General features: G+C 39.7%; 1 protein-coding gene across 1 annotated transcript in view; it reads left to right on the plus strand.

Annotated features, from left to right (window-relative positions):
- SCUBE1 (signal peptide, CUB domain and EGF like domain containing 1) overlaps nt 1–21,981 on the plus strand; it is a 234,118-nt gene that overhangs the window by 6,043 nt on the left and 206,094 nt on the right. Inside the window, exon 2 of the mRNA XM_081331381.1 lies at nt 1,135–1,257. Coding sequence (XP_081187507.1) covers nt 1,135–1,257 — 123 coding nt within the window. The remainder of the gene's footprint in view (nt 1–1,134; nt 1,258–21,981) is intronic.

Here is a 21,981-nt window from a genome sequence, read left to right on the forward strand (position 1 = left end):
TAAATGCTAATTGCTGTTATTTTTCCAAAACAAGAATGGGAAAAAAAATCATGAATATTTCAAACAGTTCCTACCCGCACACACACACAGAAAACAAAAAGCAGAGACCTGGAGGAAAGGCAATGTAATCAAAACTTTTCTTGCTTTTATGTGATGATCTTTTGAAATCAGAAAAAAAATAGCTAGGTGCTAAAAGTCAAATCCTTCTCTTACAGTCTTATTTATTTCCAGCTCAGGAAACTGCCATTTTCTTGATGAGTCAGCTGGCATTAGAGAGAGTGACTGGCCCAAAGTCCCCTATGTTTTTCTGTGTCGAAGGGAGGATTTTAACCTGGGTCTGCCCAATTAATAGTCTAACACTTGAACTAGTACACCACACCAGCCCTTTTGTGATTGGACATTTACCTTTAAATATAAAATTTGCTGAAAGAGAATTTACATTAGATGGTGCTTCCGGCATTTGCATCCCTCAAAATATACTGTTTAAGAAATTATCTCACATTTGGCATCATTTCTAAAGGCCAAACTATTAAAAGACAGAAGATGTCAGTTTCTCTTGATTAGGAACAAAGGACAAAGCTTATGCAATGAAGCTCTGGCTGACATTGAGCAAACTAAATAGGGTTGGGCATGATTAACACTTGATCATGGGAGACCTCTAAGAAATCCAAAGGCTGTAGGTTAGGCCGTGATGAAGTAACATCTGGGAGGAAGTTAAATAATGGTTGCAGAAAAACTAGACAATCTTCTCTTTGGGGTATCCAGAAGTGGCCATGACAGTGTGATCAAAGTTCTGTCTTTTGTGTGTGTGTGTGTGTGTGTGTGTGTGTGTGTGTGTGTGTGTGGCTTCGGTTGCACTGTGCCATTACTTGGACTTTTTTTTTAACCACACCTTTGCTTCTGTCTGTTTGCATCACTCTGGGAGCTGGATTGAGATGCCTAGTTAGATTTAGATTTAGATTTATTATATTTGTATACCGCCCTTCTCCCGAAGGAGAGTTTTGTCTGATAGTTATGGAAGATCCACTGCAAACATTAGGTTAGATTTGGTTTTGCCTGGGATGACCCTAGCTCAGTTATGTTGTTTCCCTTACTATTTTTTACTTTCTTTAAAAAAAATGTTTTGTTGCACAGATGCTGATGAATGTACAGAAGGGACAGATGACTGCCACATTGATGCAATTTGTCAGAACACACCTAAATCATTCAAATGCATTTGCAAGCCAGGTTATAAGGGAGAAGGAAAACAGTGTGAAGGTAAGATTAGCTGCTCTTCTACTTTGGCCTTTATCGCCTCTGAAAAGATGCTGGCTGAGGCTAGCTAGCCTCTGGTTAATCACAGATTGTGATGGTTTCTTAGGAAGAATGCCCTGCTGCTCTTGATCATTGCTGAGCACTTGAACTGTACAACCCGCTTACCTTGAGCTACTTCTTCAAAACTGAGCTTGCTTTAATGCAGGAAGCTAAATTTAGAGAAGGGACATGGTGGCTCAGTGGGTTAGGACACTGAGCTTGTCGATCAGAAGATCGGCAGTTTGGCAGGTTGAATCCCGAGTGCTGCATAGCAGAGTGAGCGCCTGTTACTCATCCCAGCTTCTGCCAACCTAGCAGTTTGAAAGCATGTAAAAATGCAAGTAGAAAAATAGGGACCACTACGGTGGGAAGGTAACAGCGCTCCGTGCGCCTTTGGCGTCCAGTCATGCCGGCCACATGACCACGGAGACGTCCTCGGACAAGCGCTGGCTCTTCGGCTTTGAAACAGAGATGAGCACCGGCCCCTAGAGTCGGAAACGACTAGCACGCATGTGCGGGGGAAACTTTACCTTTTTAAATTTAGAGATTCTCTTTTATTTAAGCATGACTTCCTGGGTGCCTGTTGTGGCTCTCTCTGTGCCATATTTTGGGATGTGTTTGGCAGCATTTGGCCCTCAAAATAGTGAAAGGAAAAGTGCCTTTTCTATATATGTCTTGCCCTGTTTTGAAACTGAATTTGGAATGGGCTGCAAATGGAAGTATCTTGTTTTTCCTGGTGCCCTCTCTGTCAGTCTGTGGATAGCAAAGGTGCTGCAGACATTGTAGAATAGCCGTGTCAGTCTGTGGTAGCCAAAAATCAGAAGAGGCAACTCATGAAAACCTATGCCTTTTAATAAAATTACAATTATTCCCTGGGTCACAATGGAATTTCCATTTGTAAGTGATGCGGACCTAAAGCACAATTTCACGTGCCTTCATCAGTTAGCAACCTCAATCCCAGCAGTTCCAGTTATTGTCAAAACCCCAGGACCCCTGCATGTTGCTAAGTGGGAAGAGGTGGGAGTCCCAGGCAAGCAGACCAATGGGTGAGAGTTGTAGGTAGGAGTTGCTATGGAGCATGGGCTGTGAGTAGATGCAGTAGGGCAGGTAGGCAAAAAAAGCAGCAGGAGCGATTCCTGCTGGTTTTCTCATTGATTTGCTTGCGGGAAGCTGGCAGGGAATGTTGCAGAAGGGTATCATGTAACTATGGGACACTATAACCATTGTAATCGCGAGCCAGGTGCCAAGTGCCTGAATTGTGATAATGTAATTGCAGGGACGTGGTGGCTCAGTGGGTTAGGACGCTGAGCTTGTCGATCAGAAGGTCGGCAGTTTGGCGGGTCGAATCCCGAGTGCCGCATAGCAGAGTGAGCGCCTGTTACTCGTCCCAGCTTCTGCCAACCTAGCAGTTCAAAAGCACGTAAAAATGCAAGTAGAAAAATAGGGACCACTACGGTGGGAAGGTAACAGCGTTCCGTGCGCCTTTGGTGTCTAGTCATGCCGGCCACATGACCACGGAGACGTCATCGGACAAGCGCTGGCTCTTCGGCTTTGAAACGGAGATGAGCACTGGCCCCTAGAGTTGGAAACGACTAGCACGCATGTGTGGGGGAACCTTTACCTTTACCTTTAATTGCAGGGAAGCTGTGATGGCCACAACTTTGTGAACTGGACTTATGTCTCCTTTGTTCAGTGCTGTCACAACTCTGAACCACCTGATTATAAACCAAGGGCTACCCGTAAATAATGAAATAATGAATTACATTAAAATAAAGTCAATTAGAATAGATGCTACCAAACTTTGTGAGCTTTTTTAAAATAATTTCATTTTCTTTATGTTTTATTTGCTTATTTTTCACATTTTTGAACTGACTATTTCCCTCAATTTGGGGCAAATGTGGAGTATATATATATTGTGCAAGAATAAAATAATAAGTTGGTTTCCCTAGCAAATTTGTATACTGTACCACTGGATTTTCATAAGCTCTGAGCATGTATAAACAAGTTAAAAGTGCTGGTCCCTAAACATATCTCCAGGAAACCAGGGTTCTTACACTCCTTCACTGTAGGTTTGTATTTTACTCTTACTTTTTGCTTCCTATTCTTAAACTAAACAGGAGAGGTGATTTGTTTTCTGATCTTTTCATAGAACTCAAAAATATATATAAAAAAGGATTTACTTCTATAGAAGAGATGTATATTTTGTTTAGCAAAATCTGACAATTTTTTTGTCCCTGAATCACTATAACGTGCTGACCATAAGTTAAACATAAGTTAAACTTGGAAACAAAATGACCAGAACACATGGACTCCAGTAGCAATACCCAGATAAGCAGGGATTAACACCAAACAAATAATCAAGCAGAAAACATTATCTTAATCAAGGAAGTACCAAGGAGAAAAATAACATCTCTACCAGCACTAGAAGACAAACTATTCTATATAAACAGGAATAAACCCCACACTTAGTAGCACTGATGATATTACCTAATTGGGTAAAGAAACATCAGCAAGCAAATAACCAAGCTCAAAAGGCACTAAGGAAACATGAATTTGCAGCATAATGCATCTGCAAATAAGGCAAATTCTCCTCCTCCTCCTCTTCCTCCTTTTATTATTATTTATTATAGATTAATACTTCCCTATCAGAGGGCAATGAACCGTGGGGCATGGTAAACATCAGGTAAAAATAAACAAAACCAAGGCATATGCTACTGTATATAAAACTTTAATTGGAAAGCAAAAGAAAAACCTAACTGACTACATCCTCTCATCAGACAGAATACAAAGAGAAGAAAAAAAATAAAGTGAGAAAACTTTGTAGACATGCGCAGTTAACAGCAGTGCTAGGCATGAAACCATAACATGGCTGGACATGTGGCAATCACCTTGGTTACATTGATAAGACTACTATGCAGCTGGCAGAGAAACAAAGGGAGACGTGCGGAGCTGACAAACACTTCGAAAAAAACGCAGTGACATTTCCACCTTTATGTGTTTGTGTTCTTTTTTCTACCACAAGCCTTTGAGATGGTTTGACTGACAGAGTGAGTGGCCAAAAGTCACCCAGCCAGTTTCATGCCTTAAGAGAAGTCTAGAACTCACAGTCTCCTGCATCTCAGGCCAGTACCTGTTCATTACATCACACTGTCAATGCTACTTGGCATGCCTTAACTCAGGGGTAGGCAACCTCAGCTCTTTTATGACTCATGGACTTCAACTCCCAGAATTCTGGGAGTTGAAGTCCATGAGTCATAAAAGAGCCGAGGTTGCCTACCCTTGCCTTAACTGGAAGATAGAGTTCAGATCCTGGGAAATAATTGTCCCATTCTACTTTGCCCTAGTCTGGCACAGTCAAAAAGGATATTGAGAAATGATTGCCAGTTGCTGAGGGATCTCAAAACCAAATTCTACAAACAATGTTTAATTGTTCTTGGCACGTTAGACTATAGAAGAGACAACTGAGGGGCGATATGGTAGTAGTCATCAAGCATTTGAAGGGTTGTCATATAGAAGAGTCAGTAGACTATTTCCCCAGAGAGCTGCGAGGAAGAAGATTCAGGCTAGACATCTCAGGTCTAGCATAACTCGCCATGGCCAGCTCACTGAGGCCATCTTGCCATGGCCATGTTGAATTTAATAATGTCAAACAAAACAGTGGTGGATAAGATTTATCGCCTTGAGTTATCCCACATGGAATTGTGCACGGCAAGTTGTCCTGCGACAAGTTGGATATGGAAAAATGGCTGCGGCCAATTGTCGCATTCTGTTCTCCCTGACTATACAGTATGAGCTCCCAGCCAATGGAAGAAGCTGCCATATAAGTTTTCCTCAGTCTTCAGATTTAGGGGAGATGGTCAATTTTCTGAGATCCTGTAATGGTATTTATACTGAACAAGGAGTTGAACTAGATCAGGAATAGGCAACCTTGACTCGTTTATGACTCGTGGACTTCAACTCCCAGAATTCCTGAGCCAGCCATGCTGAGGAGAAATAGAGAGGTTTCCAAGCTGAGCCATGCTGGCTCAGGAATTCTGGGAATTGAAGTCCATGAGTCATAAAAGAGACAAGGTTGCCTACCCCTGAACTAGATCATTTTATGTCCCAGTTCTTTGATTCCATGATTTTAACCATAATCTTTTCATAAATATATTCAGGGGGGGGGAAATCATGCAACCAACAGTGTTTGCTTGGACTGACTTTAAATACCTGTTGCTACATTTATATTCTTGTCCCATAATATTGGACGTTTTCCAACATTCTTGCAGAAATGAGACATACTATTTTGCATAGAGGCGTAATGCATGTTTTTAGGTAATTTCCTTTTCTCTACATGAAAAGAAATTACTTCTCTTAAATTTAAATTCTAAACTTTGTTGCCAGTTCATCAGGAAAGTCTCTAGAACATCATCTTTCATCCCTCACTCAGAGTTGCTGTTCAAACTTCTCAACCTTGACCCTAACCTGTAAACATAACAGAATTATATAAATTTTAAAAAATGATATTTCACACATTACCTAATGTTGTGCAAGATATTACCATGGGGCATAAAATATATATTGTAGTCTTTATTTTCCTAGAACATTGAAAACAGTGATTTTTTTTTCTTAATTGCAATTTTTTTAAAACTATGATAAATCAATGAAATTCCATCTAGCAAACAGCAATTATTCACCTTACCTTCAAGAGTTTTGTTGCAGTGTTTGATGTGAAATGAATGCCCAGGGCTTGTTTTCATCCCAAGTAGGCATGTCGAAGTACGCTTTGTAGGTCTTGCACATCTTAACAGACACTTTCATGGAATATTTTCTCACTCTTGTCTTGACAGACTGTCCACATACATAGCAAAATGCATCTGCTTGGTGCAAGCAACCTCTTGTATAAATCAAATATTGCTATTCAGTATTCTCTTACTCAGCAGTTAAGACAAAAAAATGTTGGCTTAAGGCACCTGTATTTTTTTTACATCTATGGATACTACTGGATAGTTGCAGAATGTGCTAGAAAGTTCTAAAAGATTCCAGAAAGTTCTATAAAACTCTGGCCAATTCTAGAACCTTCTGGACAGTTCTCACAGTTCCAGAATATTCTGGACGTCTACTCAGCATTTTATGTGAATTGAGAATGTTCTTGAAAACAGATAAATTTCAAAATATCATTTTGTGGAACAATAGCTAGTTTCTATTTATTTTAGGCATAAGGGATTAGGAAAAGACACTTTGTACCCAGAAACAAAAATTGAAATTTGTTACATCGTGTTATCCTTTTTCTCTATGGTTCTCTCTAGTCAATGTTCCAAGTCCTCTGTTATCACCTGTTTATTATCCAATACAGAAAACCTTCTCACAGGAGGATTTAGACATAAACATAGAATCATAGGGGCTGGAAGAAACCTTGGGGGTCTTAAATGTTTGGAATTCTAATCTTAATTTCTTTGAACATGCCCTTTTGCTATCCTTTAGAGAGCTAAGCTGCTTCAAAGTCATTTTAGCCGGTGGTTTAGTACTTGCTAATTCTGTTTGTTTTGAAATACATTGCCCCAAACTGAATTTGTGCAAGCAGGTGATGGTCAATTTCATTCACTTTGTGTATTGTTTTAAAGTGTATATGAAAAATATATAAAAGGTAAGCAATATATAGACAGGATTATAGATCAAACAGATTTGCTCAGATAATTCAAATGGCCTAAAATTTCATGCTGAAAAGATACTTAAGGAATGTTATGTGTATTCACATATGCAAAAAGATAGATGAGCCTTCAGTTGTGTGAGCATAGTTGCCATCTTGGCTTTTTGACCCTCTTGTGAAACTCCTAGTTAATAGAACAGGAATAAATTTACATAATGCCCTTTGAAAGATTACACCCATTTCTGACACCAACTTATTTAATTAGACATTAATACTATATTTGTTGTTGTTGTTAGTTGCGAAGTCGTGTCCGACCCATCGCGACCCTATGGATAATGTTCCTCCAGGCTTTCCTGTCCTCTACCATTTTCTGGAGTCCATTTAAGCTCATGCCTACTGCTTCAGTGACTCCATCCAGCCACCTCATTCTATATACTATAATATATATAATACTATATATTAATGTCTAATTAAATATCTTGTTGTCAGAAATGGGTGTAATCTTTTTTAAAGGCATTATGTAAATTTATTTTCACACATTTATTTAAATGTATTTACACAATGGCTTCTAATCTGACCTAACTCACTGAAGTCATTATCTCTGATCCATCCAGGATCAAATATCCTCAACTGATTTTTAATAATGAAAATTTTCCTTAGAATTTTAACTAGGATCTTTCCTTAAAATTGCATTTCATTCCCCAAAGTCATAGATCTCTGTTGTAAATATCTCCACAGACTTTGTTGTTCAAGGAATCTTTCTACAAATTGAAACACAACCTCTTTTGGCAGTTAGTTGTCTTCTGGTTGAATATATTAAGTCTATTCCATAGTCACCATTAGTTTTCTTAAGAAAGTTCAGTTCACCACTGATCCGTTCTGTCATTTCTAAGCCTTTTAAATTCATGTCCCCTCCAACGAGCGTGCAATTCTCAAAGAAAGCGCCTTCTCCTTCAATTCTGTCAGCAACAAATTGACTTTCAATCCACCTAATTGCAAGTCTGATTTAGATGCTGCTGTCTGTAGATGAGTATTATCCTTAGGTTGATTTATAACTGTTGTCAATTCATCAAACCTTTTATTCTAAATGTTCTTTTAGAGCAGGGGTGTCAAACTCAATTTCATTGAGGGCCGCATCAGCATTACGGTTGCCCTCAGGGGGCCAGGTGTGTATGGCCAGGGTGGGCATGGCCTACTGGGTGGGCGTGGCTAGAGTGCATATGGCCTACTGGGTGGGCGTGGCCAGCTCTACATCGTTTGCATCAAGGGTGCCTATGGGGGCCTGGGCAGGAGTGGGACAGATCTGAGGGTCTCTGGCGGAAGGAGGGTCTCTGGGCCAGGGCCAAGGCAGTGGGGGCCGTTCCCTCACTGTTTCCAGGATGGCTTCGCGGGCCACATGAAACCACTTCGCGGGCCGGATCCGGCCCCCAGGCCTTGTGTTTGACATGTCTGTGTTAGAGCTTTTAAACTGTAAAGCATTTTTTAAAAGGTTTCCAAGAAGATTTTGACATTTACATTAATCTGGCTCTCATTTTCTTTTGTATCTCTTTGTGGGCATTATAAACAATATATAATATATAATGTACAAAATCCTTAATCTATTGTTGTTTTCATTTTTAGTATAGTCTAATTCTCTTTTAATTGCTGGACTTTCACACTGAAATGTAGGTAATTCCTCTTAAGGACAAAAGAAGTAGATATTCCATAATAAAATGACTGCAGAAAAAACTAAGATAATATTTCCCACAACAGAGAATGAGTAGGGAAAAAAGAAAACTTCCTGTTTCTTTAAGAAGAAAGAAAAAGACCCAAAATATACACAAAAGCAAAACAAAGCAACATAGTTCCCTTAAAAAACTAGTGAAATCCTTGCAGTAGAAATCTGATATGAATGTAAATTAGATCAGATCAATTTCAATGGCAAGGGGAAAGTTTTTAACACCATCGATTTCCATGCGGCAAAATGTGAAGTGTTTCACAACCCCAAGATAAATTGATTAAAAAAAGTAAAAAAGTATAAAATAAGCCAACATTCAACCAGACAAGTGACAGTTAAGGAGGTAAACAAAAAACAAAAGAAAAATTCAAAATGTGATGTTAAAACCTAAGACACGCCTAAAAACAAAAAAAAAACATTGACAGGAAAAGACGGAGACCCAAAGCTCCAATCGCTCTTACCAAGATTTACAATTTTCAATCCAAGGGTCATCTTGGGTCATTCCTAGTTTCTGCCATTCAAATCTGGGAAGCAAGCTGCCAAAGAACTGGCTTTAGTGACAAAATCAGTTGTTTGTTGGTAGGAGAAAAAAAATCACCTCAGTACATCATTTTTGGGAAGTCTCCTGGTGTTGATTTTTGAAACCTCCAAGTGGAAGTTTCCTTTCTAGATGTTAAGATGGGTAGGAGTGTCCTTCTTGCTCCCCTTGTTGTGGGCAGACATGTTATAAAATAGGGAGATGTACCGGTCTATGGACCAGTACCAGGCTGCGGCATGCCAGCAACCAAAGCCCCATCCGCGAGATGCAGGCTTTTTCTGGTCCATGGAAAATCCTCTCTCCATGGAACCGGTCCCTGGTGCCCAAAAGGTTGGGGACTTCTGGCATAGATAGAAAAAGCCCCATCAAACATGTCAGATTTACAACCAATTGTTTTCTGGTTAATTACTACTTGGTTACTTTATTAGGAGATAATCTAAAAGTACACAGGCACACACAGCCACTCTTGTGCACACAATATACCTATCAAAAAGGAAGTAAAATAGACAGAAAAAGCCCTCGTCCCTTATACTAGCTACGTGGATAAAATGAGGTTGGGAAATTCCAAAGAATCCGATCTTTGCCAGGGCAAAAATTCTTTTATACTTTTAATTTATTTTTATTATTTTTTTTTATTTTTTTAAAAAAATGTTTATAAAGGGCATCCTTCTTTGATCCTCTGTGCTGGTCACAGTGTCAATGATAATTCTCACAAGAAGTTTTCAAAAGTTTCTCCGGCTTTCTACCTTTCCTGCCTTTTCCTTTTCAAGGAAACACCAGGCAATTATCATAGATTTTAGTATTCATCTTAACTACTTATTTTTATATTTACTTTTTGTTTGATATTATTAACTTGTTATATTCTGTTTCTGTTTTATGCTGTTCTGCTTTCTTAAATGTTGCTAGCCAAATGTTGAGTACTCTCCTGAACAAACAGATGGAAATGTAATACCAGGCAGTCAGACAGACAGACAGACAAACAATCTTCACAAATATAGTTGTTCAAGGAGCCTTGGTGGAGCAGTGGGCTAATGCCTCCTTAAGTAACACCAGCTGCCTGCAATTAGTGCAGGTTCGCATCCCACCAGGCTCAAGGTTGACTCAGCCTTCCATCCTTCCGAGGTAGGTAAAATGAGGACCCAGATTGTTGGGGGCAATTAAGCTGACTTTGTAATAATGCCGCTTGGTGGGGGCCGAAAGCCCTAATAAGCAGGCATATACATAGAATGAAGGCTACTGCTAAGCACATTGATTTGTGCTTTAGATTGTAAGCCGCCCTGAGTCTTCGGAGAAGGGCGGGATATAAATGGGATTAAAATAAAAATAAATAAATAAATAAAAATAAATATATGTTCTATAAAAAAATCATTCTTCATTCATAGCCAAAACTGTTTATCTTCTAAAACCTGCGATTGATTCAAGCCTAGAACAAGGAGCTGCATACAATCTTTCCAATACATTTTAAGTTTTCTACTTGGGAGAAACTAGATGAGGAAGGATAATATTTTCCTATTCCAACTCTTGGAATAACAAGGAAAGTCTGAATCTACATCATGTAGCTTTTTATTTTTGCTTAATCATGCTTTAGTAGTCTTGCCAAGGGTCTACATGGATTCCTGGTTTTCTGGCAACTGATATAGGTTTTATGTGAAGTTTTTTTTATTACTATTATCATTTCTAGGATTAAATGATAAAAGTGTCTGTATGAGGAAGCAGTGTCAGCCAGCTAGTTTTAAAAGGAGTGTGTGTGTGTGTGTGTGTGTGTGTGTGTGTGTGTGTGTGTGTCTTCAAAATAAGTGTCAGAGCTGGGAAGATCTAGCAGTGATCAGTAGTCTGCGGTTTTCACTAGTAGAGTTGCCCATTGGTCATTGATGTTGGATGACTTTCCTTACCCAACCACTCCTGATGCTGGTTTGTTGATTGCCTTGTCTAATAACTCCCATTGTATGCAGATAATACTCGGGCACAATGTTTCTCAACCTTTGCAACTTCAGATGTGTGGACTTCACTCTCAGAATTCCCAGACAGCCTTGTGCGTGGCAGTGCTTACCTAATGCCAGCTGACTCAGTTGCAAGGTATCATTGGATCAGATATGGACAGAGTCCAAGAGAGCAGCAGAAAACCTGGGTGCCCTGTGTGCCTTCATGTGCAGTGGAGATCCTTGGGCTATCATCAGGGCTAACAAAAGATTCTTCTTGCTGGTGTGATTGGAACTTTAGTTTAGAGGCTTTGATTCATTTGTTTTTTGAAGTTCTTACTTAACTTTGCATTTCGTATCGTGACCTTCTGTTATTTTGGTTTTTATGCCTTATAAAGGAACTTGCCTGAATACTGAGCTAACAAGAAATACAGATTATTCTTCATAATAGTATTGCATTGCTAATAGTTATATGTTATTGTTATGAATAAAAGGAAAAGTAAAGGTAAAGGTTCCCCCGCACATGCGTGCTAGTCGTTTCCAACTCTAGGGGCCGGTGCTCATCTTCGTTTCAAAGCCAAAGAGCCAGCGCTTGTCCGAGGACATCTCCGTGGTCATGTGGCTGGCATGACTAGACGCCAAAGGCGCACGGAATGCTGTTACCTTCCCACCATAGTGGTCCCTATTTTTCTACTTGCATTTTTACGTGCTTTCGAACTGCTAGGTTGGCAGAAGCTGGGACGAGTAGCAGGTGCTCACTCATAGAAATTACAATGATAAAAATAAACGTGATCATCATAATTGGCAAGAGGCGTGTCCATCTAGTCTCTCACTTCAGGAAACAGCTGCCCCAAGTGTTTCCAGAATTGGGGGCTGCCCTGCTCCCTTTCTCTTCCAGCCTGCCCCACAGTGGCGGGTGTCCTCAGCATAGATTTAGCTGCAGTTCAAGCCTGTTGCCAAACTGAGAAGATGGGAAGAGCTACAATTCACAGGAAAAAACAGTATTGTATGTGCAGGGTATTGTCAAGATGGCAACCACAAGAATGTACTTGAGGTGTATGTATATTAAAAAGACAGGAGGTGCCTCAACAATGCCTTTGTGGCTGCCATCTTGACTTTTTCTGCCAACACGCTACAGACAGTGGAGGTGATATTCAAGTTGTTCCTCCAGTGTTTCCTAATATTCACTCTCATCTTCCTGGAGAATTCAATACACATTTCCAGAGGAGGGAAAGTGCTTAGAAACCCTTACACAATTAGAAACTCAGTTTCCAATCACACAGATGCATGTGTGAATCCTTTTCCAACCTTTGTATAGTCCTTGGAAGAATTTCAGTGCTATGGAACACTGTGGAAAAGCTGACTTGGGCTTCTGCTAAGCAGAATCAGTCACTGGAGAAGAGCCTAATGCTGGGAAAAGTTGAGGGCAACAGAAGAAGGGGATGACAGAGAATGAGGTGTCTGGATGGAGTCTCTGAAGCAGTAGGTGTGAGCCTAAATGGACTCCAGAAGATGGTAGAGGACAGGAAGGCCTGGAGGAACTTTGTCCATGGGGTCGCGATGGGTCGGACACGACTTCACAACTAACAACAACAACAAGCAGAATCAGGCATGGTTAGCAGCTGTATGAATTCCTCCAGTAAGTCCCCAAATGGCTGACTATATTGGGAAGTCAACAGGAGTTAAGCTTGACTGAACTTTTATCTTTTTTTGTGATTTTGTGTTCCTGTCCCTTCTATAGTTTGAGTCTTCTTTCGTGTAGGCAAACATATAAATCTGGCTAACTAGAATTCCTTTTTAATTAGTGCTTGAAAGTACTGTTAGAATGCATGTTACTGCACTGGGAAGATCTAGGATAAAATGTTATTTGATGGACTTTGGGGTTGTTTGTTTTGGGTTGTTGTTATGAATATGTAAGATTCAAGCAACCAGATACACTGCTGAATAGCTAAAGTAAGCAACTTTATTGACTTCTACCTACAATACAAGAATCTCCCCAGACTGCTTGTCTCTTCCTGGAAAAAACTAGATAAGATTTCATGAATCTTGGGTCCTCTTGCAGCTGCACCACGACCTGAGGCTAATTCCCCACTTGACTCATCTTTCCAGCCTGGGTAGTAGTTTCCTCAAAGAAGATAATATGAACATCCAGTAATGTGCATTGTCTTTACAGGAAATGTAACAATTAATTAAAAATTATGATTGTCATGAAGGAAAGTAAATATACGTGTCCCAGGCTGATGATGCGAGATTGAATTTGGGTCTGTCACCAGGACCAGAACTTACTCTTCCAGGCTTTTGGACTCATACTGGAGCCCATCTTCAGGGAACTTCTCTCTACTCGAATACGTGCATTGGGCTGTTCTGTGAGTCATGTTTATGTGGTGACTTACTGTTGGCTGATTGGAGCGTTAATGGCTGGCGATTGGCTGTTGTTTCCTTGTACTGCCAAACCTCAACTCCTAAGTATTTGATAACAAGAGTGCTGATTTACCCCCAGCTTAAATGACAAGGGGCCTGTTTTCCAGGCTTCAATCATTTCCCTGGCTATTTTTGTACCTGCATGGCCAATGATCTTAGTAGCTACGAAATTAAATGTGTGTCCTTCATTGCAATGTGAGGCTACCAATGAATTTGGGTCTCCTCGTCTGACCTCTTGCTTGTGTTCTTGAAATATGGTGGTTAGCTTCCCCTCTGTTTGTCCTACATAGTCACAGGGGCAATCCATGCAAGAATTACATTGCCTCCAAATGATCTTTACCACGCATAATTTGTCCTCACATGGTAGCCTCTGGGTAGTGTGCGATACCTACTTGCAGATCTTGGAAGCTGCGTTTTACTGCTTCTCAAATGTTTTTGATGTATGGCAGGGTGTGCCATATAGTTGACCTTTTACCTTCTTTTTTCTTTTGTCTCCTTTCCTTTTTTGTCCAGGCATCTTGTAATAAATGCTTGTGGGTACCCATTCTACTTGAATTGTTCTCTCCAGTTGTTTAGCTTGCTAAGTACTACAGTGGGTTCTCACTCTGCCCTATAGTGTTCTGATGCAGCTCTTTTTGTGTAAAGGTGGATGGTTACTGTTGAAACTAAGACTGCGTGGAGTGTTGGTGGCCTTACGATAAACTGTGGTTTCTAGGTTTCCATCTACCAGCCTGTTGACAAGCACATCTAAAAATGGTAATTGTCTAGCTCAGGGGTCCCCAATCCCTGGTCCATGGACCAGTACTGGGCTGTGGCATGCCAGCAACCGGGCTGCACAAACAAGCAAAGCCCCATCCACAGGAGGCAGACAACACACAAAACCACGCAGTCTCCCGTCTCGGAAAAACCTCTCACTGTGTAACCAGTCCCTGATGCCCAAAAGGTTGGGAACCTCTGGTCTAGCTGTTTCTTCCTCCATTATGAATTGTATGTCTGGGAAGATGGAATTCACTAGCATATGAAAGTTTTTCAGTGCATTTCTTTTGATGATGACAAACGTGTTGTCCATGTAGTGGCACCAAAATTTAGGTGTGTAGTTTTGAAATGCACAGTGTTCTAGTTTGTATAGGACATTTCTGCTATGACTCCTGATATTGTGGCCCGTGGGCGTCCCTTTTATTTGTTCATACATTTCTCTTTTGAAAGAAAGACGATTATGATTGTCTTTAATAATTATTTGTAATGGCAGAAAATTGTCAGACTGGTAGAAAGGTACACAAAATGTTCTGGTGGAAGTCATAATATTTTGGATCTTGGAGAAGAGAGCTTATGTTACTTTCTCTGACTGTATCTGGTATCAGAGCTACTTCTGGAATTATTTTCAATTTTGAAATCAATACGTGCTCATATTTGGCAGTTTTAAAGGTAATATCCTGAGATGCTAAATTGGGTGTCCCACTTTTGTTCGAGTTGTACTAAAAATATCTCTATGTAAAGTCACTGCATGCAATCATAGTTTGGATTGTGTATATATTACTTTACTTCTCCACACTCATATTTGGACACAGATATCTTTGCATTTAGTGAATGCTAACACCAAAACCAACACAGCGCTTTATAAATAAAACACTCATAAATGAAGTCACTATTTTTCTAAGTGCCTTTTGAATTGCAGGGCAAATTGTATTTAAACATTTAGCACAATACAGTCCGTTAAAAAAAATTGAAGACCTGAATATTATTTACTTTAAAGAATTAAAAAACAAAACAGTGAAATTTCATATTCTCGAAGGACAGTGAAACTGTTTGGTCATAACTTTTTGTGCCTGTAAAACATTTTTGTGGTTTGCCTTTTATTTTTATATTTGGCTCAGATTTGTTCTAATGTCAAGGTTTCCATGTCTCTAAACTTGGAAAGCTTTGATCATCAAGGAAGTCAACTTTCCTGCTTTGCAAACAGAGTCAAGGAGAAAAACCTTTTCTTCTCCTGTGCCCATGTGATCCAAGGAATTATTTCTACCCTCTGGAAAAATCTAAGTACATCTGCAGCAATTTAAGGCAGAATTCTCAGTGCTGGTTTGTATGGCTAGGCTAGCTAGCAAAAGTAAAAAAAAGTCAAGATGGAAATTTCAGTTATTCAGCTGCAGCCACAATTTTAACTTTTCATGCTTCCACACTCTGGGTAGTTACATTAAAGGTTTTCTATATCTGAAAAGTATTCATATTTTTTATGCTGATCTCTGTTTAATGTCAAACCTGGCTGCAATCTAAGCTTATTCAATGCATAACTTTCTGTCTCAATATCGGTTGGCTCACACATGATAAAAACGTTTTGAGGAATTAAAGTAAGATATTCTGTGGAAATCCAAAATGCAGTGTGCATGCTTTCCCCTTTATTTAGTGTCTTCTAGTGGGTAGATAGGGATGCGATGGCTCAGTGGGTTAGGACGCTGAGCTTGTCGATCAGAAGGTCGGCAGTTTGGCGGGTCGAATCCCGAGTGCCGTGTAACAGAGTGAGCGCCTGTTACTCGTCCCAGCTTCTGCCAACCTAGCAGTTCGAAAGCACATAAAAATGCAAGTAGAAAAATAGGGACTACTACGGTGGGAAGGTAACAGTGTTCCGTGTGCCTTTGGCGTCTAGTCATGCCAGCCACATGACCACGGAGAAGTCCTTGGACAAGCGCTGGCTCTTTGGCTTTGAAACGGAGATGAGCACCGGCCCCTAGAGTTGGAAACGACTAGCATGCATGTGTGGGGGAACCTTTACCTTTACCTTAGTGGGTAGATAAGAAAAGGAAGGTAAAACTGAACCTTGGAGACCTGAAATTTAGTAGGATGCCAGGAATTCTATATATCCACATGTGATAGGTTATCTCTGCATTAATTGTGAAAAGATAGCTCATATTCTCAGCTATATCTCAAATAGATTTAGAGGCACAACACTGTGTTATAATACATTCAATGCATAGTGGGATTTTCCTATTCATTTCAGGATTAGGGCTCTGACCAATGAGATCCAGCAAGTCCTCTAAGGATGCACTCATCCTATCTAGAAGATCTATGGTGATCAAGACTCTTTTAGACCAAACCTGCTCTTAAACCAGAAAGAATTTTCATCAGCTTCAAGAATTTCTGGAGTTTAGCCACTATTATATACTCCAGATCTTAACCAAAAATGAAAAGCTTGCCACTGGCCAATGCTTATTCTATTTTTTAAAAAGTTATTTATTCTTTATCTCCAAAAATAAAATACAAAATAAAGAAAAAGAAAAAACCTAACAAACATCCAACACCACCACAAAAAACTACAACAACAACAAAAACTTGTGTACAAAAAAAGGAAAAAAAAACCAAATATCGAATACATCTAACATTAAACATATATATTTTTAAAAAATCTACCCCGGCTGAATGCTTAAAGAATGTATGAAAAATCTGATATGTTCTCCTCTGCTTACACAATAGGTCTATAAATAGTTAAAAACTTGCCCATCTATAGTTAACAAAAATGCTATATTACATAAACGGATATGCCTAATGTAGAAGTCTATTTGTCTAATAATTGAATCAACCCAATGTCTGTTCACTATGGCCAATGGTTATTCAACTTTAGGATCTGAATAACTTTATTTAAACAGAGGACAACCATTTTTACATAGGAAAAAGCAACGTCCTCATGAAATGAAAAGTTGGTTATTTCAAAAAGTAGCAAATCTCACAGCTCCTCCAGAGACTATGGAAGAAAGCCTTGCAATCTGATTCAGTATCATGATAGTGGAACATCTTTATTTGTTTCCATCAACGTCACAGAATGGCTCCCTCCCCTTATTGGTTCTGTAATTATACTCTCCCAGTCTAATTTCACCGTTAACATCAAGAGACCACTTTAGTTCTGTGGATCTGGGATATTCCAGGGGCAAGCAGAGTTTCAGTAACCTTTCTAGTTCACAGCTAAGAGTCTGTCCATGGGCATCTAAATCCATATACCTGTAATAGAACTCCCAACTTAGCAAAGGTTAAGGGCCCTGTACAATTAACCTTGCTAGATATTGCTCTCTCAATGACAAAAGAATTGTGTTTCTCTCATTCTCCGTTTTCCTGATAGTAAAATAAGTTCAAAATACGTTGAAGGAGGCGGGGGGGGGGGAATAAAGCATGTATCATTTAAGACAGGCCATTAAATGGTGAGTTATAACTAATTCTAGAGATATTAAATGGACAGTAAACTTTTCAGTGCTAATAGCCCAAACTATTCTCAAAGCTGTAACACTCTAGACAAAACTTGGAGACACTCATTCCACCCTTTTCTCTCATCAGGTTTTGTGGTACCAATAGATCAAATTGTTTAACCAAGACAGATGGTCATGGGTTTATTATTAAACTATTGGGCATTAACCAGCAAAGCAGCCAAACAACATTCAGCCTTAGACTAAAAACAGAGCTTAAATCAGCTCCTCACAAAATCTATTTTGGTTTATGAAGCCCACAAATTCTGTTGAAAGTTGGGAAACATCAGTGCTCCCTTTTTAATGAAGATGTATGCTGAACAGTAAGAAAACAATGTACAAGGCAAATTGACCACAGCTTAAAAGAAATATCTCTTCCACTCAAGAAGAAGCTGTTGGTTAGGAGGTGGAATGTACAAAAATAACAAGACTCAAACTTTATAGCATTATTGATTGATTTCCATTTCATAGCATATTTCACAATGCAGATTCTTGTAAATTGTGGTTATGTTCGCAAAAACAAAGAGGATTTTTTTTTAACAAACTGTGCCAAAGGGGAATTGACATAGCTGTGAAACAAAGTTTCTGTAAATGAATTTTTCCATCTGCTTTAAACTGGTTTGCTCCAAATCAGGCTTTTTTATTTGTTGCTCATTTCCTAAAATACAAAATCTAACCATGCAAAGGGCCTTTCACTGTAGTGTAATGCAATAGATATTATGTAATGATTTTTAAAAAATCATACAGCCATATAATTTTCTTTGTGGAAAAAATTTCTCTACCTAAAATAAATCTTCAAACATTTTGTAGCAGAGTACCCTCTTACTCCCAAATTCAGATTGTAATTGAATATGCATTGATGAACTGCTGTATTTGCTGAATGAGACAAGCATTAACTGGAGCTGAAAATTGTTCTGTTCCATCCCTTGGATTGGATTCCACTGAGGATAAGGCTAGAGAGCAAGGAAGCAAAAGCCAAAATTACCTGCCAGTCAATTGTCACAAGAAGCTGTTTTCTGTAGGTTTTAAGGATTGGGATTGCTGATGTAGTTCAGAATTTGAATACCTGAATATCAGAGATAGGTGTAACTAGTTCCTATTCAATATTTTAGAAATCTCTGTGTATCCACATAGGTCTCTTTAGATGTCTTTCATTTTGACTACTAGTCATAATTATTTGTGACTGGGCCTTCAGTATATCTTTTTGTTTGTATAATTTCTAGTCTTTCTCATACTTTTTCCTTCTTCTTCAGGGTTTTAAGGTGACCTACTGACTGAGTTCATCAGAACCTTTTGTTCTTAAATCCGTTACATACTTCTTTTTTCCTTCTTCCTTGATATGAATTCATGGGTACCATAATATTCTTGTCCCAGCGAGTTACTTTCACTTCTTCAACCAATCTCTTATTTATTTGTTGATTCATTTATTTAAAACTCTTATATGGCCATCCATTTTATGTGCCACAATTCTGGGTGGCTCACGTTTGTAAAGTTCCCCAAAACAGTAAAATCAGAACCCAGTACTCCAATTACCACTCTCTCATACATCAACAAATACACTTCTCAGCCTTCAATCTCACTCTATCCCACTGTTTAGTAAGGGCTAGATCTAGAATATCAAATGGTCTCAACAAAGTTTCTATGCTGAAGATTGTGAAGTTTGGTGCAGGCATTGCAACACCTTCCTTTTTTCAATTTGCTTTCTTTCTTTTGAATGAGTTGCAGCCTCAGTTGTAGCCTTACACATGTATATACATCCATATATGTATCATCTTAATCATATCATATCTTTCCTGCTGCGTTAGGACTTCCAATTCTCCATGTTTGTTTCCTGTACTTTGCACTGGTCTAGAATCAGTTAGATTGTGAGCAGTGCTTTCTGCTGGCTTGCTGTTGCAGTTTCTTGACAATCTCCATCCTCATTGTCTCGTGTATTTTGGGTAGTAAATTTAGCTCTGGGCTTTGTCGCTGTCTCCCTTTTGTTCTAGTTTAACACCCTCCTGAATAGATTGGTGAATACGTTCTCTCCAGTTTTGATGAGATGCCGCCAAGAATCCTTTATATCAGAGGTCCCCCTTTTGGACACCAGGGACCGGTTCCATGGAGAGAGGTTTTTCCGTGGACCGGAGGGTGTGTGGTTTTGTGTGCTGCCTGCATCTCCCGGATGGGGCTTTGCTTGTTTGTGCTGACCAGTTGCTGGCATGCCGTGGCCCAGTACTAGTCAATGGACCGGGGTTGGAGACCCCTGCTTTATATAGATGATGCATCCCCTGAATGCAAATGGTCCAAACGGTTCTTAGCAGCACCATGGCCAGTTTCAGGAACTTGGTTTCCCTTCTTATGTCTTGATGTTCAGTTGAAAGGATTGACAAAAATATTATTTATGCTTTCAGTCTTTTTCCTTCCTGCCCAGGACCTCATATTCTCTGGAAATCTGCTCAGGGTCTTTTCCGGCTGGCAATATTGTTCAATTTCGCATGAATCAATAGGAAGTGATGACTATTGGTAGGTTTGAAGAGCAGCCTGTTCATCCCTTGGATACTGGTATCTAGAAAACAACTCAGCTCCTGCCTTGCCGTATCATGTCTCCTGTCAGACCTGTCCCAACTTGGGCGTTCAGGAAAGAAAGACCCTCAACTCCATTCATAGTGAAAGGGAGGTGCCCGTTCTACTTTGGACGTTACCTGAAAGGTACCCAGCTCAGTGGTAGGGAGATGGTGGACTGGACACTTTCGACCTTCTAGTTTTCATCTTCCAGACTGATGGACTATGGGACTGCCTGACTGGACCTACCCGGACAATGGTCTATCTGTCCTATTCCAGCACAGACTTATTTGCACTCAGGGGTGCCCCCCGATCCTGGGCGCGACCCGCCTTTCTTTCCATTGTTCCTCTTGATGACGGGCCCAATTATTGGGACCCTGAGAGGTGGTTGGGCAGGGACAGGAGCCTCTATCACAAATTTAATAAGAGGCCCCTGGTGCGCTTTTTAGCAAAAAATTTTGTGGGGTTAGGGAGGGGGGTGGATTTACAGGTTCGGTTGGAAACTGGGGGTTTCTCAGACCAGGCCTGGGATTGATCACGCTGTGGTGGGGCTTGGGTTGGGGGCCTACGGGGTCTACAGGGTCTACAGTAGTAAAATTGAATACAAACTTAAAGAAAGAAAAATAGGAAGAGTGAAAGGTGCAAAACAGGAAAAAAACATAAAAAATAGAAGAGGAAGGATATAGTAAGAGAGAGAAAAGCAATATATAAAGAAGTGACTTCCAATTTTCAGCACAAGTGTAAACATTTTTAACTCTTTATCCCCTTACTTGTAACCAGTGATCTCTTACCCGAAGTCTTACTTAGCCTTTTGCTCTTTATTTCAACCTTTTTTAAATTCTTAAACTTACGATTATGTTCTTTCTTGAAGGATAGAAGGAAAACTCGTCTTATCATTTTCAGGCTTGTCAAGCCAAAGGTCTCTAATAGCTTTAAAGTAGTAATTTCCAAATGCGATTAGAAAAGTAAGTTTGTGAACTTAGCGTCTTTTAAAAGTTGCTGACCATGGTTATGAGCAAGCAAGATGGCTATTCCTATCATTGCCCAGTACACAAAACCCACTGGGGACAGCAGCCTTGTGGTCTGCTCACAAGCAACACCTGTTTGGAACACATGTGGACAATCCATCACCTTCTTCCTATCCGGTGGGGTTCCAAAGAGCTGGTCTACTCACCAGCAATTCATTCTTCACTGTGATCGTCTCTTCCTCTGCAAGTTTTAAAATGTAACTTGATGATGGACTTAGATACCTTTTGACAAAGCTACCCTGAATTTCTAAGTATGCTGGAAATATACCAGATGTTTTAAAGCAATAATTGTATTTCCCTCAACAATTATGTGAGATCAAAATTATGTTATTAAATAATGAGACTAATCTATGTAGTACATGGACAAGTCTGGGTAACAAGCCAAAAATCGTAACTCTCTATTCACAATGTAAAGAAACCTATGGTGCATTTTAGCTACTTCAAATGAAGACAGATTGAGGAGTGATATACGTAGTCTCTTCAATTACTTTTGCAGGCTCTTTATATCGTCTGAAAATTGTTCTCTTTAATAACAAATTCCCTTTGGGTGGTGTGCGTCTGATCAGCCACACACACACACACACACACTCTGACTACTTCCAATTCTTCAAGCAGTTTTGTTCCTGCTGCTTCTGTATAATGTGAAAAGACTAAGCATACATGGCT

Source organism: Vipera berus (genome assembly GCF_964194415.1).
Source record: "Vipera berus genome assembly, chromosome: 6".
Lineage (NCBI taxonomy): Eukaryota > Metazoa > Chordata > Lepidosauria > Squamata > Viperidae > Vipera > Vipera berus.